Raw genomic sequence first — 14,879 nt, 5'->3', positions numbered from 1 at the left:
CAGATTTTTGGAATACAATACGTTAGGCTTTATTAGCAAATTTAATTTTTTTTTTCAATTGTGATATAATAATCAAGCCTGTAGTGTTCAAAAATTCCTCACAGTACATGTAAATATTGGTCTCATGAACACATATTTAGAAGTGTGTATTGTGACGTAATCATTTTAACACTTAGTGACTACTTATTAATATGTTGTACTTACACACTCTACAAGTGTACTGCTTGCAATTTCTCGACGTAATGAACGAGAGACGGTATCTTCATGTTGAAGATTGTGAAGAAGTTCTTCCAAAGCAGCTGTAACGAAAGAGATATAAATTTTCATTACTCCCAAGTGTCTGCAAATCATTAACATTGTTACTCTATACATATACAACTACAGGTGAAATGATCAATTATATAAGCTTGATAAGGCCAAAAAAAATAATGGTTTGTCTCAAAGCTCACGAGTGGTTTGGAAACAAATGCGAAATGCGATTTTTTTTTTTTATTCCCGACTTTTTCATGGTATTTGAAGAAAAAAAATCTTGATTTTTGCCGAAATTTTCTGGAAAAACTAAAAAAAAAAAAAAAATTTGAAATAAAAAAAATTCTGCATTTCTTTTTTTTCCATATCTCACGATTTTACAAATCTTGCCTTGAGAGCTTTGAGACTTTGAGACCAAAACATGTTTCAGTATCAGTACAATTCCCTTAGCCAATATGGATACAATAATGAAAATATTACTAACCAATCATGAGTGAGTTGGCAAGGTTTGATTCACTTCCGCATTACGCATACGCGGGCATTCATCACACAGTGTACACAGAGAATCATCACGCTGTTGACAGCTGTGTTCATTCAATTAAAATTTCTAGGACTGGTTCCCAAGGGTGGGGACAATATTCATGTTTTTTATTTTACTTGGCCTTATACAGTCTCCTTACCTTGGCACTCATCTCCAATGATATAAACCTCATCCTTCATGTAGCCCATTTTGGATGCAGTCACCCGAAGGCTGTTGCTTGGCATAATCAGCCACTCCATCTGTAACAAAATTACAACCAAATCATACAAAATTGAAAACTTCATGCATCCAGTACAAGTCATGAGGTGGATGATTAGGCAGTCTATACACTGTGATTGAAATTCTAACCCGAAAGATGATCCAAGATTTGATGTACATGTATTTTGATGTATCAGCACAGTGCACATTTCAATGGACATGGCCTGAAATCACTAGCGTTTGTTCAAAGCGCTGGTGTATGCACATGCTTAAAGAAGCCGCATATATACACGAGCCAAACAGCTGCTTCAACGTATCCCATCAGGGTGAAAATCGACAATATAGTTGTGACTAGTGGACGCTAAATTAATATTCTCTTGGTCTGGGCTGTTCCATCTAGCGAAATCCCTATTGGTTTGTACAGGGCCTTTCAGTTCAAGTCAATTTTCTCAGCACACAAAATACCAATTTGCCTTATCTTTGGTTATTATTTAAAGTTGATTTCCCTGAAAAGAAATCGAGATTTCCCCTTTGTGAGTCCCCTTCATGTCTGAGGGGGCCAGATGGAACAGCCAAATCTCAGCAAAAGCAACCAATGGGAAGAAGCGATCTATCGCAAGCAGGGTTTACTTTAACGCACAAAACACGCGTATTTACGCGTTCAGGCCCTTTTCTGACTCCTTCAAATCCATAGTCCCAAAGTCCAAGGCGTACAAAATCATGAAAACGTACACGTTCAGATATTGCAAGATTTGAATAGAGAAACAACCGATATTGTGCATTTATTCTCGGCTTTTGGCATTTACGATCACCTACTCTCGATATGTAGGGCCCATCACATTTTGTCAGCATCGATCCATGTATGTTTTAGTGATTGCGAGTCTCTAAAATTGTTTAGTGTCAGTTTGAAATCTTGCAAATTGTCCTTTTTTCTGACCATTTTCGCTTCTGTTTTCGACATTTGCCAATTTAGGCCCTATGTTTAACACAATTTATAGGTCTAATGGGGAAAACGTGACAACAAAAGGCTTTATGGACCGTCATTTCACAATTTTCGGCTTTTCAACTGTCACCAAATCGCTTCAATTAGGTCTTCATTTTGCAAATATTTTCAAGTTCTACATGTTCTAGGGGGGAACATCACCCTGCGTAGTTGATAAACAAATGGCCACTTTCACTTCTGCTTTCGACATTTGCCAATTTATGTTTAACACAATTTATATCCCTTACCATAAGTCGAGGCTAAATAAGCCTTACCTTAGCCTCAACTTGGCCTCGATATCTTTTGAGGCTAAAAATTAACCTCAACTTAGCCATCGAGGCTAAGAAATTAACCTTATTGGTGACAAGGCTAAGAAATTAACCTCGTCTTAGCCTGAAATGTTTTTGAGGCTAAAAAATTAACCTCGTCTTGGCCTGCTTTAATTTTGAGGCTAAAATTAACCTCAACTTTTTGAGGCTATTATTAGCCTCAAAAATATGGTCACATGATAGGTCAGAGGTCACCAACTGTCAGGAGCAGACTACTGTATGCTGCTCAGAATTGCCAATAATTTTGAAAAATTAACAGTTTAAAGGGTATTTTAGGCTTTTTTACTGGTGCCTAGTTCATGGGGAGCATGGCAACCATATCTCTGGAAGAAAAATCAGCTTTTCGTAAGTTTCAAAGTATGTATTTTATTGCTTCTTTTTCATCAGGAAATATGGGCTTTTTGAGGTTGTCGAATTCAGCAGACATGCATGTATTGTAGTCTGCAGACATGTATACTGCAGTTTGATGCTGGCTGACCCTGGTGAAAACGTGTTACTGCACTGATGTTGTTAGGGTGTTATGTTAATTGATGTTTGGGGATGTTTGTACTTTAAATTGGGGGTGGGTTATTTAGAGAGTTCAAATATGGTGAGTTAATGTTGTTGGGAAAGTTCAAATAATGAAATATGATAGGTTGTCATATTGGAAGTGTTATGTTATTAGTTGGGATGAAGTGGTGTGCATGCAATATGTCAATGTATTGGAGATGTTTCTACTTTGAAGTGGGGGAGGGTCATCTGGAGAGTTCAAGTGTGGTGAGTTTTCACCTACACCCGATTTGAAAGAGTTATATGCGGGAGTTCTATTTGGTAAAAGTTGAGATGTGGACATGTGGTATATGGGGATGTTTGTACTTTTAAGTGGGGGATGGTCATTTTGAGAGTTCTTATGGTGAGTTGTCACCTTCAGCATATTAAAAGAGTTGTTTGGTGACATTGGGATATGGTGTACGTGTCATAAAGATAAACTCTTCCAATACGCTAAAGGTGACAACTCTACAAATTACCCCCTCCCCACTTCAAAATACAACTGTCCCATAACATTGACAGCACACCATATCCCAACTTTACAAATAAAACTTTCCAATACTAGTATGCTCAAGGTGACAACTTGCACCATATTGGAACTCTTACCAAATGACTCACCATAGTTGGATTTTCCAATTGACAACTCACCATATTGGAACTCTCCAAATGCAACTCACCAAATAACCCTACCCCCACTTCATAACACCCCAAAAATATCAGTAACACTTATCACCTAGCTGGATCAATAAATAGCCAAACCGTCCCTGCATGCATGTAATGTTTAGCCTCGTAAAATAGCCTCAAATTATTAGCCTTGTCTTAGCTTAGCCTCTAAATATTGCGAGGCTTAAGGGGGTACTACACCCATCGCACTTTTTTACGGGTTTTTTGCATTTTGTGAAGAAATGAGAAAAAAAAATTGGACATAGTGGTATGCAAAATGAAGGGCAAATCTTCTCGTTCTATTGGTGGCATCGGTATCAATGTAGCTTACATGCTTTTGAAGGTAGAAGCCAAAAGGTGGTACATCACTGATGTTTTAAATTCACTTCATTTTGGAAAGCTTGCTATCAACGGATTTCGTTAAAATTTTGGATATGTGTTGCTAACGCATTAGAGAAATAATGTTGATATGTAAAATGGGAATAAGTGGTTCCTGATGGCTTCATGAACTTGGTGATTTTCAGTGCTCCACATCTATCAAAAACGAACTGGTTAAAATGCTTCTATTTTCAATGTTGAGCTATATTTTGTATTTTTAACAAGCGACATTATTTCACTGAAACTTAATTAAGCCATAGGTAACAGGTTACCACAACCATACTGCAGCAATGTTGAAAAAAATTGCATTTCTCGTCACCTATACCCACCATATTTCGTAAGTGCGTTAAGCTTATATTTGCGATTTTGGTAACTATTTTACCTTTTGTTTTCTAACCCATTTCAACTAGGAACTCCAAAATTGATACAGTGATAGCATATTTTAAGCGGAGTTATATCATTTGTAACTTACCTATGATTGTCGCTATCCAAGGCAAAAAAATCAAATATTGTGTATATTTCCATAGAGTTCTGCACGATATACGGTAGCCGAATTTTGACACAAGACAATTTTGACAAGTGTTCACCCACAATCCATTGCGTTATACGAGTTGCCGAGTTTGGTATATATTTAGGTATTTTTAAGATCAAATCCCAGCAAAGTGTGAAAAATTAAAATTGTTTATAAATGTCTAAAAGTGAAGGATAAGTCATTTAAATTGTCATTTAATATTTTTGAAATGTATTTGGCATAGGATCCTAACAGCAGTAGGCCAATTGACAAAGTTGAAGCCCGATATAATGTAGGTGGCCTATCATAGGCTTATCCCGCTAGTAATCAGATTCGTGTAAAATGTCTGATGATTTTTTCCCGGGATGAGATTTTGTCTTTAATACTCAGCGTTTGGCTAAACCACTAATAGGCCTACTATAACAACAAACAGGGACAACAAAGGCGATTATGATTATGAAGGCCGGGGACCGGGAAGGGGTAAGATTATAAGAAATTCAGTTGGTAGGCCTACACCATTTGGAAATCCCCCAGTGAGCCCCTTATCATGCTTATTTCATCATCTAATATTTTAATTATATGACTGCCCGGGCTATAACCTTTAACTTTCATTTTTCCGTGTTACCTTTAAAATGTAGGCCTCGCCTATTATTTTATGGAATTGTAGGCCTATACTCGTGCTTTTCACCGCTGATTAAGTTTATATTATCGCAACTCGCCATCTGGGGTGGTGAACTTCTTTTCCCATGCCAACAAATCTTTGTCCTCCCCACTTTGACATGCCAACCCCCTCTATCGACATAGGCCTACCAAAACATTGTCCCCTAGGCCTACATGGCAACCGTATACTTTTAGGCAGGCCGAGAAGGGGCAAGCAAGTTTTGGCACGTGGGCCTATATTATTGCAAAAGCCAAGTATTAATATACTCCTTTAAAATGCCTCTTCTGGCACAAAAGAAATACCGGTAGCAGAGTGATGCCACGTGCACATGTGCATTGACATTGGCCAATATCTATGGGGTGTAATAGGTCTACTCTTATTTATTATTCACTTTTTCTACTCACTTTATTAGGGCCTACCATTTAAAATGTCTTAATTTGCGGAAATGAGCAAATTTCTCATACGTTCAGTGCCGTACATATTGGGGGGGCAATGGGGGAAGCTACCCCCACCCCCTGTGGAAAGTTCGCCCCCCCCCCTTTGGATGCGGTCGCCCTGAAGAATTTTACTAGGGTCTTTTTTGTACTTTTGAGCCTATTTTGTTTAGTTAAAGATTTCCCCCTTGAATGAGGGTTTACCCTTTCACTCCTTTGCCCCCCCTTAAAAAGTCCTAGCTACGCCCATGATCCCCATGACGCCACTTCACGGGAGGGGGGGCACAACATACATTTCTGGTGGGTATGCTCCTGGGGTATGCTTCCCCAGAATTTAGGAGGGGCCGGGGACTGAGCTCCCGGGGGTGCTGACGGCATACCGGGGTAGGCCTACAGGCCGGAAAGCGATCATTTTTGGAGCTGCCAATAAATATAAAAGGTGGTCTTTTGGAGCTGCGAATAGTCAAAATTGGGTCTTTCTTGGCTTTCTGGGTGAATAACGCCTGAAAAAAAACCAGACATGTGAAGAATGATCGAGCGATGTAGGTCTTAGAGCTGAAATTGTCAAGTTTCCGTGTTTACGTATGCCTGCGCCTGCGCCTATAGCTCTATTTTGGTCACGGGTCTTTTGGAGCTGCGAATCCAAAAAATGGAGGGGGTCTTTCGGGAGAGCATACCAGTATGGTCTTTTGTGTTAAGTTCCAACGCTTAAAATTCAATTTTAATAACACGACGGTCACAATCTTGATTTTATCAGGGATTTTACCAAGAGAAGGTGCTAGGCATACATGCTCATGTTTGAATCTGGCAACTTTGAACTTATCGCGGTAGTCTTGTAGCCGTCCGGCCCTGTTCAGTTTTATACACGCATTTGAATAGGAATTGTTTTGTGCACTTACCTAATGTTTATGGAGCACATTTTCTTCATTAGTTTGTCAAGTTGATGTCAAATGTTCTATTCTATATTATTTGGCAATAGTGTTTTTTTTGCCTATAGTATGTCCAAACATGGTCCAAAGTTGTAATTTGTTGTTTTTTTTTGATCGCAAAGGTCGGATATTTTTATTCCGATTTAACTGTGCACCCGCGGAGGGCTTCACAAGGGTGCAGAATTCGGCGAAAGTTTGACGGTAATTTTGCCTTTTTTGACACTAAAACGCATTCGATCCTTAATTTTATTTCAACAAAATTTTTGATTAGGTAGCATATTAATGAGGCGGCTACAATTTTTTTACCAAATCTTAAAGAATTATTATTCTCAAATGTCTGACCTGTGTATTTCCTATTGGTAATACAAATTGACGTGTCAGCCCTAAACATACATAGGCAGGTCGTATTTTGGACTGGTAGCAAGTCTAATACTGTATACGTGAATATCGATGAATGTTAGAAACGGCAGAAACCGGTTGTGACGGAGACTACGTGGTAGCGTCCTTAACAACCAGTCAACTTTAAGACAAATAGGTGAAAAGGACACACTTTCACGATGTTTTTTCATATTTTTTTTATTTCACATGATCAGTGCATATATCGCCTAGCTTGAAATGATAAAATATTTTTTTAGACCAATCAAACCAATATATGGGTGTAGTACGCCCTTAACTAATTTAAATAATTAGGCTAATTTTCAGGCTAAGACGAGGCTAAGATAAGGCTAAGACGAGGCTAGTTATTTACGAGGCTAATATATTACGAGGCTAATTATTTGAGGCTAATTATTTGAGGCTTATCTAATTTGCATAATTAGGCTAATTTTCAGGCTAAGGTGAGGCTAAGGTAAGGCTAAGACGAGGCTAGATATTTACGAGGCTAATATTACGAGGCTAATAATGCGAGGCTAATGATTTGAGGCTAATTATTTGAGGCTAATTATTTGAGGCTAATTATTTGAGGCTTATCTAATTTGCATAATTAGGCTAATTTTCAGGCTAAGGTGAGGCTAAGGTAAGGCTAAGACGAGGCTAAGGATATGAGGCTATTCATGAGGCTTATTTTCTGAGGCTAAGTCGAGGCTTAGATAAGGCCTCGACCTTTGGTAAGGGTAGGCCTACCATAATAGGGAAAACTTGCCGTCCACGAAAGACTCCATGGACTGCTCATTTCACAAATGTTCGGCTTTTTAAACTAACATTTTACACATTAATATTGCCAAAATGATCCACCAAATTGCTTCAATTAGGCCTTCATTTTGCAAAAGTTTCTTACTTCTCAGGGGGCGTTTTTAAATATTATTTTCTTCTAAAATTGCCCCAACCCCTTCCGACTGCTCTAGATCCACCACTGCTCCAAACAGTGCCGTAGATTTCTTTTTGACTGGGAGGGGGGGGTGGATAAAATGTCTTGAAGTATAGTGAATCCAGCACCTTTTGGAGAAAGAATAAGTTTATGGTACAAAAAAATTTGCCATTTTAAACTGTTGAATTATATGGTGCAAAAGTGGAATAAATTCGCGCGAAAAATGACGTGCACTTTTGGAGATAAAATGACCAAATATGAGGTTAATTTGGTCAGAAACCAATAGGTGTCAACATTGGGGGATGATTGTATGGACCATCCCCCCTGGCAAAATATTGTGGAAAGCCCCCACCCCCATCGGGATCTACGCCTATGGCTCCAAAAACACACATAATTGTTTAAAAAAAAAAAAAAAATAATATTATAAAAATTAAATACCCCTTGGGCAATGTTTTTGACTCCTTCAGAGGAAAAAATCACAATTGAAAGGGTAAAAAGAATTGAAAATACCCTTCAGCAAAATGCTTAAAGAAAACCCTTATCGCAAGTGACGTCGTACGTCATGCCGACAGACAGACAGAATTTGAGCATGGGCGCTAATCATGCTATGGAACGTATACATATACTACAAAATGTACAAATCATACTTTTTTTAGCAGGCTCATAAAAATTTTAAAAGGATTATTTCATGATCCTAGAATCCTCTTTTTAACATTATTTAGTTGATATATGATGATATTTTCAAGAAAAAAATTCTTATTCCCAAAATTTCAGTTGATTCCGGTTTTGCGTTTGCGAGTTTATATGCGAGCATTCTGTTACCATGATAGATTTGAGCTATTCCATGTGGTAAAAAAGTATAGTTGTCCAAGATTCTGCTTGCTGCATTGCAATTAGGTTCTATAGTTCTGGTGTACCGGAATGAAATAAAAAAATTGTCGATATTTTTGCAACACAAACTAATCTCAATCTGCAAGAAATTTTTTGTCAGTATGTGCATGTGTGTAGCCAGATGTTTCAGACAAGCACTTAATAACTACAATATGTACAAATTTTAAATGTTTGAGGACTTGTTCTCAAGTTGTAGAAAGTGCCAACATGGTGCCCTACAGTATAATGTTTTGGCAAGTTTGCAGTCTAGTAAAATACTCACTTCAGAAACCTCAACCTGTGTCACTGCCTGTATGTCGTCTGTGATTGCTTATATAACAGCTGTGTTCAGTCAGTGGCGTAGCGTCATAGGGGCATTCGATTGCAAAATTATAAAAATCCCATTGGAAAATGGCCAAAAAACATCTTGTGCCCCCCTCCCCAACCAGATTCGGTAGCCCCAATCATGGTCGGTGCCCCCCCCCAATATGATGACCCACACTACGCCAGTGCTGCTTGTGTTTTCATATCATATTTTGTGGTGAAAATGATGTCAAATGTGTAATTTGCAATCATTTACACCGACGGCTAAGAATGTACGTAAATACACATCAAATAAATATAAACATATATTATACAACACTTCTTCAATCATGTTCTTGGAACTCGCACAGTCAGGGCTCACAGTCGGAAGTGAATTCCAATTATTGGAAGTGTGAGACAAGTAATAATTAAATAAAAATGCCCTTTTAAATAATAATTTAGGGGTTCATTCATAGGATTGAGGGCATGATCGTTGTTGCATAAATCAACGATCATGCCCGAGTATGATTCATACATACATGTACCCAACATTCTGAACATTGTTAGCAAGTTTAAATAACATTTCCATACCGTTTTCCTTCAAAAATTGGGAGAAAATGAGGCTTACCTGATCCATGCGCCCATGCTACTTTAAAAAACGATACATTAAAACAAATGTAAATCAAAATACATACTTAACTAGTATCATTCATATCATACCTAATTGTATTCATTTTAAGGCCTAAGCTTACCTTTCTTGTTGTTGTTTACTTTTAGTACGTGCCAACTTTGATCGAAACTTCCTTTAATGCTATCCGGGAATGCTATAATGCTATCCAATATAAGTGATCTGTGATCATCTATTGGGATTCAATGTAATTTCAACATCAACTCGAGCACTCATTTTGAACTATTGTTTAGTTTTTCCTTGATCATGGCATCGGACAGTCTTGATCACATAATTTACCTGATGACGGTGATCAACATCAGTCGGTACTTGAAGCCCCAAATGCACGCCCAATAATAAAAAATATCCGCCCAACCAGACACTGCTGCGCTATTTCAGCGTGAGTACATGCGGCGCATCAATTAGCCAAATACACCCAGTTGGGTGTTATTTCAGGTGTTACCAGAAAGTATTCTGTACACGTGAATCGGGTCTCACGTTGATAGAGAAAACATGTAGACTGAAAACACGCAGTGCGGTCGGGTTTGAATTACGTATTAAATTAAGGTGGCCCTCACAAAGGTGTGTATTAATATAGGTTTATATAAAAATACAATATGTAAATATACAGCACAAGCCTGGACTCCGGGAGCACAAGCTAGCACATAGGGTAAGATGGGTAAGTGGGGCAGTGGGGTAAGTGGGACCCTTACTTTACTAGATCTTCATTGCAGCACTAAGGGAGCGATCGTTATTTATGGCAGGGGGGATGGGTAAATTTAGGGGGAACACGAAATTTTTTGTGGTCTTGAGGGGGAACCACAAAAAAAAAATGGTGCCCGTCGGCCTCCGGCTTCATTATTTTATTGAGGAGTCTTTAAGGCGTCCCATTTTACCCCGCTGCGAAATTGTTGCTGTAAAGAAGCTGGGGTAAAATGGGACAGCTAAACAAAATGGGATGCCATTGTGGGATTTTTTGTTGGGGCAAGATGGGGCAGTGCGAGTTAGCACACAGTAAATCAATGGCGTCCCATTTTACCCCAATTTGGCACATTTCTAAAAGAAAACTTTTCTTATAATTTTCGAAGAAAAAGGTAACAATTTTTGTCTTATTTAATTGAAGGTGGCTTAGAAGTTATTTTTTAATTTGAGAAACACTAATCCGGGCAATTGATTCAGATATTTAGCCTCAAGTCGTGACCTCTGGCACTGCTTACACATGAAAAAACATTTCTGTTTAATGAAGAATGGTACTTTTAATTGGTTGGAAATATAAATAGACATTATATCATATAAAGTTCTATTGTTGCAAAATGGGCAAAATGTGACTATTTTAAGGTATAAAAGTATTTCCGAAAATCACTGTCCCATTTTACCCTGTGTCCCATTTTACTCCAGTCTACCCTACCTCTCACTCAAGTGGACGCTTTCACATGACATTCTTTTGATCACAGTAGCAATAGCCTGCCCTGTAAAGCGTTATACACAAAACTCAGGTCAGTTACCGATTTAATGGCGGAACCCTTTTGTCCTGAACAAAAGGTAGGCCTACCTCTCGATGAATAGCTTGTCGACAAATCAAATCAGCACAAAGGAACAATGCGTTGCGTAATCTATTGCTTCTCCACGTTATACCGCACAGCGTCATCATCCCTATATCTTCGTGTCAAAAATTGCCGTGATAGTACGGCGAATCCTCTCGTTTTTCAATAGCTACGCATGGCGATTTTGTTCGAGATAGGCCGAGCGACTCAGGCTAAGCATATCATTTACACCATACGACTATCATATGAGTCACAGTGTCAACACCCTATATTATAAATATTTTTTCCATACAGCTCCATACTCCGTTGGTGAGCGACGGGCGATTGGTATTTCACCGAACGCAAGAAAAGGAGTCCTATCTGATTGGCTAGAAATCGATAGCTAGATCGCTCATTGGTAAAGTACAAACTCAAAATGTATTCAATTATATTGGAATCAATACTCTATTATTGACACAGATTAAGAAAGTTTACATATGGACCCCATTGGAAATAAGTTGGCATATTTAGCCAACTTTATGGGTTATCCTGGCTCATTGACTTGGTTGTGTGTTTCTTGTGATGATGATTGTTTGCATATTTGTTATTTTCTGTATTGTTGTCAATTTTGCCAAATAAATAATAAATAAATAAATAAATATGCATTGTGTTATAGACACGGTGATTGAATATTCTATACAAGCACCTGGATCTTAGGTGAATGGGCTAAATGTGTTCCTTTATATAATTGTAAATTCTCAAAATTAAATATATCACAATTTTAATTTACGATTTAAAAATCGTTACTTATAAAATGCAGTAAAACATATCCACATAAAACAGCAATGGCCGCTAATTAGTGTATTTAATTTCAAGGTAGTGTAGGCATCGCCTACAAACCTTTAATTTAGCAGATAGGCGAGGTCTGCTTGTTTTCTGTAGACAAGGGGCAGTCTTCAGTGAACGGCTCTTTTCAGAGCCACCAAAACTTACAAAATCAGCAGATAGGCGAGATCTGCTTGTTTCTGTAGACAAGGGGCAGTCTTCAGCAAACGGCTCTTTTCAGAGCCACCAAAACTTACAAAATCAGCAGATAGGCGAGATCTGCTTGTTTCTGTAGACAAGGGGTAGTCTTCAGCAAACGGCTCTTTTCAGAGCCACCAAAACCTTTATATTAGCAGATAGGCGAGATCTGCTAGTTCTCTGTAGACAAGGGGCAGTCTGATATTGTTCGATGCAGAGGTACCGCGTGAAAGTATCAGTGCAGCGCGGTATATTCAAAAAAAAATTTCACCTATTGCTTTTTTGTAGTTAATCCGATTATTACGTAACTTCGCCAGCGTATAGCAACATCATATGGGGTACTAGAGCATGCACAAATCGTAATAATGTGTAGAATAGAAACTCATGGTATATCCTAAAGAGTTTTTGATTTGTCTAAACCAATTGAACTAGAAACTTACTATTTTCTCGCCGACAGTCTCGTCAGTCATGTCAGTGAACCACCGACTTTTTTGAAGCTCACTGCTGTTGTGATGATCCAACAGCGGATGACTGGCGGGAAGTTATGTCACTTCCGGTAGCGATGTTAGTCTTGTTAGCAGTTTCCAACAGTGAATCATACACATGACTTAGATTATAGATCCCCTCGTCTCTGTTCATAATTCCTCGCCCCCTCCTCCAGATTTGAATTGATTCTTTAATCCATCTTGCTTTCCTATCTCTCTCTCTCACTGTACAAATTTTGACCCCCTCCCCCATGATTTCATAGTAGCCCTGGCTGCACTGGTCAATAATAGCACAGACCCTAGTTCTATAGGGTCTCTGCTATAGCTGAGTTCTTTTAAGAAATTTAAAAAAAATATATCCATTTTGAAAATGGATCTTGTTTGTCTTTAGGATGATCGGATCCACTTCTTCCGTTACAATTGCTATTCTGTCTTTCCTGTCAAGTAAAGTTAGAACATCTTTTCTTGGGAAGTGCATGATGGGACATGAAAGATAAGTATTTGGTATGTGTGGGTCTTTTTCCTATAAACCACGAGTTTGATGTAGTTGTCAGGTTTACGGACTATAAGGGTGTCTAAAAAACATTTGGTGGTTTTCTTCTTCCTTGTGAATTTAATGCTGGCGGTGGTATCGACTTGATTTAAGTGTTCAGGAAAAGTTTCGGCAGTGTCTTTTTTAACTGAATCAAGAATGTCGTCCACATAACGTTTCCAAAAGACTTCCAAATGCGGGTTTTTTGGGGTACTATTTGTGTAACATTCCATGGTAACCCTCAGCTACTGAAGCATCACTGTTGTATGCACCCACCGAGTGCTCAACATCTTTTAACAAGGGCGAATTCTACTCATCTCTATGATCTGATCACCTGGTCGGTATAAAAAAAAGGCACAACACCCATCTCATCCTCGGCGATTTTAATGCCAGAATAGGAACAGATAGTCATCTTTGATCCTTTGGTCATTGGCCTATACTGCTACCATGATTCAACCAATGAAAATGGTGAACATCTGGTCAACATTCGCCAGGAGTACAATCTCAGACCGGCCCAACTAAGATGACCCCAACCCAGGAACCGTCTCTGGACTTGGACCCATCCAGCTATATCAACCCATACTCCCCATACTCAGTTAAATCGCATTCTCATAAACAGTAAATTATTGGCAAATTTTCTCCACAACTGTGGAGCATATAACTCAGTAGAAGTGGATTCTGATAATCGTATTGTGAGTATATCCGTCTAGATACCAGTCTGCGAACAAGCAAAGGAAAACCTTGCAAGAGACCAAAATTCAACTGGAAGAAGTTGCAAGATCCTGATTCAAAGGAGGCGTTTCAGCTGGAGCTATAAAACAGATTCCAGGTCTTTAGATCACACCTCGCCCATCTCTGATAGGTTTGAGACCTTTGAAACATCGGATCGTGTAGTTGCTGATAAAGTGATTGGAAAGCAAGAGCCACGCGGACTGCCAAGTTGGGTATCAGACCATCAGACTTAAACTTGAAAGGGATGAGGTGGTGGAACTTGAACACCAGCTTGAAACCAGTGAAGCAGTGAACTGCTTGAAGAGTGGAAGGAATATTTTAGTTCATTCCTTACAACGGCAGCGGCACAGCAGCTTCAGATCTTCCTGCACCAGCTGTTGAAGATCTTCCTATTTTCACTAAGCCCCTAACTCGTGAAGAAGTAGTCGAAGCAATACATGCAATAGCTGCCATGCCAACAAGGCAATAGCATTGGACTGTGCTCTGATTTCTGAAGCTCTGTAGGGAGGAGGGGACTGATTGATAATGATTCTCAAATTCTGTATTCTGTAATATGGAAGTATTCTCAATGCTGACACTGCCACGTCAATGAGTCACAAATGTAACCATTCCTCTACCAAAGAAAGGCGACCTCGTTCTCATGACATACTACGGTGGTATTTCGTTTATGTCTATTGCTGCAAAAGTGTACACCAAGATTCTTCCGAACAGGATTCGACCTCACATTGATCCTTAACTGATAAGAAACCAGACTGGCTTTAGATCAGGACGCAGCTGTGCTCAGCAAATTGCAAAATACACATTTTGAAGAGGATCATGGAAGGCTCCAAGGAGTACCAACTTCCCATGACAGTCACTTTTGTGGTAATAATTCCATCTACGGGTCCGTCATGTTTTCAGTGCTGCGGCATTATGGAATACCAAAGGTTGTGGTCAATGCCCGGGGGTCAATGCCATTCAGGTGCCCTATACAAGGACTCCAATATAGTGCTGTCATGGTAGATGGAAGTTCGCCGAGCCTTTCCAGGTAGTCCA

General features: G+C 39.0%; 2 protein-coding genes across 2 annotated transcripts in view; one reads left to right on the top strand and one right to left on the bottom strand.

The window, feature by feature from the left end:
- LOC140155690 (protein timeless-like) overlaps positions 1 to 9,905 on the bottom strand; it is a 33,456-nt gene extending 23,551 nt beyond the window's left edge. Inside the window, exons 1-3 of the mRNA XM_072178619.1 lie at positions 9,635 to 9,905; positions 930 to 1,029; positions 205 to 299 (exon numbers count right to left, since the gene is read on the bottom strand). Of these exons, the coding sequence (XP_072034720.1) occupies positions 205 to 299; positions 930 to 1,029 (195 nt within the window). The 5' untranslated portion in view covers positions 9,635 to 9,905. The remainder of the gene's footprint in view (positions 1 to 204; positions 300 to 929; positions 1,030 to 9,634) is intronic.
- Positions 1 to 14,879, top strand: part of LOC140155696 (replication factor C subunit 4-like) — a 443,685-nt gene that overhangs the window by 193,961 nt on the left and 234,845 nt on the right. The gene's annotated exons all lie outside the window — the stretch shown is intronic.

Source organism: Amphiura filiformis, chromosome 6 (assembly GCF_039555335.1).
Source record: "Amphiura filiformis chromosome 6, Afil_fr2py, whole genome shotgun sequence".
Classification (NCBI taxonomy): domain Eukaryota; kingdom Metazoa; phylum Echinodermata; class Ophiuroidea; order Amphilepidida; family Amphiuridae; genus Amphiura; species Amphiura filiformis.
This window is presented reverse-complemented; position numbering and strand designations above follow the sequence as displayed.